Raw genomic sequence first — 2,587 nt, 5'->3', positions numbered from 1 at the left:
CCCACCCCACCGTTGGCAAATCCGACCGGGGGAAAAGGCTGAACGCTCCCATCCCCGCAGTCCTACCACGTCTGCCCGGCAACGCCGCCTCAGCTCTCCTACCGTTGGCAAATCCGACTGTGCCGGGGGAAAAGGCTGAACGCTCCCATCCCCGCAGTCCTACCACGTCTGCCCGGCAACGCCGCCTGCCAGCTCTCCTGCTCCCCTTTCCCAGCCTGGCGGGCAACAGGGAGCGGTTTGGGGGTCCCCAAACCTCAGCAGCAGTCACCCAGTGAGAGGTGAACCCCCAAAGATGGGGTTGGCCTCCACACCGCTGCAAACCACCCGCTCCGGCACGGGGAGCATGACCTGTATCAACCGCTGGTGGCGGTGCTGTCGTGACTGCTGGCATCACCCGCGGACGGGACGGATGCCCGTTCATCACCCAAGGGCGAGGAAACGTGCCCGGTGGGAGCCGGAGCAGGACCACCGGTGGGGAGAGCCTGGCGGGGAGGGACACTGTGCCCTGGAGGGGCAAGTTGGGGGCGGCAGCATCCAGCACTTCCCGGCACAGCCTTGGAAAGCCACGGGCTCGCTAGTGCCAAGCTGAATCCCTGACCGCCAGAAAGCGACCTTCCCCGTACAAAGCCCTCCGCGCCAGGGAACGGAGCCGCTTGGAAGCCGCCACGGCACGGTCCAAGCCACAATCCCCCCTGAAACACAGGGGTGCCCGCGAGTGCAGCCCCCCTGAGCGCTGGGGAGGCTGTGTGCCAACCCTTTCCCAATTCCCTGAGGGCGAGAGCTTTGCTGGGACATCGCTGTCCATCCCAGCCAGCCCGAAGGGACAGGAGGTGCCAAGCGTTATCACTGAACTCTGAACTGCCCCGACCCCCTGTAGTTCACACCCACGCGCCCGGCTGCACCGCTCGGGGGGGCGGGAGGCCGCCGGGGTGTCCCCACGGGTGGGCTACGGCCAGGGTGGGCTGGGGCGGTGTCCGCGCACTCACCTGGGTTCGGATCTGCTGCTCGCGCTCTAGCTTCTCCTGGTGCAGCAACCTCACCTGTTCCTGCTGCTGCTGGAGCTGCACTTGCTGAGCGATCACCTTCAGCTTCTCGGGGTACATGTGGGCCTCCAGGGAGCGAACCTGCCGGCCGAGAGAGCCCCGACGTTGGTGGGGAGCCCAGCCTGCTCCTGGCATGGCACCCCCTGATCCCCGCCGGGCAGGGTCCCCGTGGGATGGACACAGCAGAGCCGGGGAGCCCACGGTCAAGCGTGGAGCGGAGGTGGCCAGAGCAGACGACCCGTTACACCGCGGCAGCGCCGGTGCCTGCGGGGGGCTCCGGCACAGCCGCGGCACAGCCCGCTAGAGGGCGAGCCCGCCCCGTGCACGGCCAGCACGGTGCCGCACAGGCAGCAGCGCCACAGCCGGATCCGGCCCCGCGTGGCCTCACCTGCTCCTCCAGCATCATGCGGACCGAGCGCTCCTTGTCCAGCTGCTGCCGGAGCTCGATCATCTCCCGCCGCAAATCCTCGGCCTTCTCGTCCTCCCAGATGTCCGGCGAGCCAATGCCCTCGTCTTTGTCCTCCGCCCGTCGCCGTTTCGGGGAGGAGCCGCTGAACTCCTGCCGTGGGGATGCGGTGTCAGGGGACGGTGAGCAGCCCTGATGCTCTCCCCGCCACCCAGACCACGTCTGGGTGATGCCACCCCCCAGAACATCTCCCTGCAGGGAAGGGGCTCCCCGGGGACACGGGCAGCGCACGGGGTCAATGCCTTTAGCTATAGGGACAGCGCAGCCTGGGGGGGGTGAGCTCCTGCCCCCTCTGCGTGCCCACCCTCCTGGTCCTCACCCCCCCAGCCTTATGCAAACCCGCTTCTCACACCGTGACACCCAGAGCGGTTCAACTGGGCCACCCCAGAGCCAGAGCTGCCACCAGGCCGCACCCCGATACCCCAAATGGAAAATGGGACCCCAGCCCTTCTCCCCCTGCCAGGTAAGGGATGCCACGTTGAACAGGGCTCCTCTGCCCTGCCAGCAAGGTGTGAAACGTCTCCATTCCCCGGCTTATTAGGGAAGAGGGTCTCGCCCTGACCCCAAGGAACAGCGACAAGGTCCCCTCCCCGCCCAGCCAGGACTGTCCCATCCCCTCCCGTCCCGTCTCTGGCGTGCGCAGGCAGGCGCTACCTGGATGAACCGCTTGAGCTGGGTGTTCTGCTGCAGTAGCCGAGTCTTCTCCTGCTCCAGGGAGAAGATGTACTCGGCCGTCTGCTGGAGGATGGCCGCCTGCAGGAGAGCCAGGAGGAGCGTGCTGAGGCAGGAGGGACTCGGGTGTCCCCCCCAAGCCCCTCTCCTGCCGAGCTCCCTCCCTGCCCGGGAGGCAGCAGCACTGCTCCTTGCCCGGCCCCGGCATCTCCATCCAGGGTCTGCTTCACCCCTGGGTCTCCCCTGGGATTTCCACCATGGTGAACCTCCAGTTTACCCGTCTCGGGAACCCAACCGGCTGCCGAGCGCCGCCTCCTCGCCCCACTCCCCTCTGCAGCAGGGCCACCTCGTCACCCAGGCACACGGCACCCTGCTCCCGGGGCGCGGGGTGCTGGTACACACACCA

General features: G+C 67.7%; 1 protein-coding gene across 1 annotated transcript in view; it reads right to left on the bottom strand.

The window, feature by feature from the left end:
• Positions 1-878: 878 nt before the first annotated feature.
• The window catches only part of TFAP4 (transcription factor AP-4), a 13,213-nt gene continuing 11,504 nt past the window's right edge, over positions 879-2,587 (bottom strand). Inside the window, exons 3-5 of the mRNA XM_009278611.1 lie at positions 2,164-2,262; positions 1,432-1,602; positions 879-1,124 (exon numbers count right to left, since the gene is read on the bottom strand). Of these exons, the coding sequence (XP_009276886.1) occupies positions 879-1,124; positions 1,432-1,602; positions 2,164-2,262 (516 nt within the window). The remainder of the gene's footprint in view (positions 1,125-1,431; positions 1,603-2,163; positions 2,263-2,587) is intronic.

This window comes from Aptenodytes forsteri, unplaced genomic scaffold (genome assembly GCF_000699145.1).
Source record: "Aptenodytes forsteri isolate BGI_AS27 unplaced genomic scaffold, ASM69914v1 Scaffold26, whole genome shotgun sequence".
Lineage (NCBI taxonomy): Eukaryota > Metazoa > Chordata > Aves > Sphenisciformes > Spheniscidae > Aptenodytes > Aptenodytes forsteri.
Note: the sequence above shows the minus strand (reverse complement) of the source record. Positions and strands in the feature narration are given on the sequence as shown.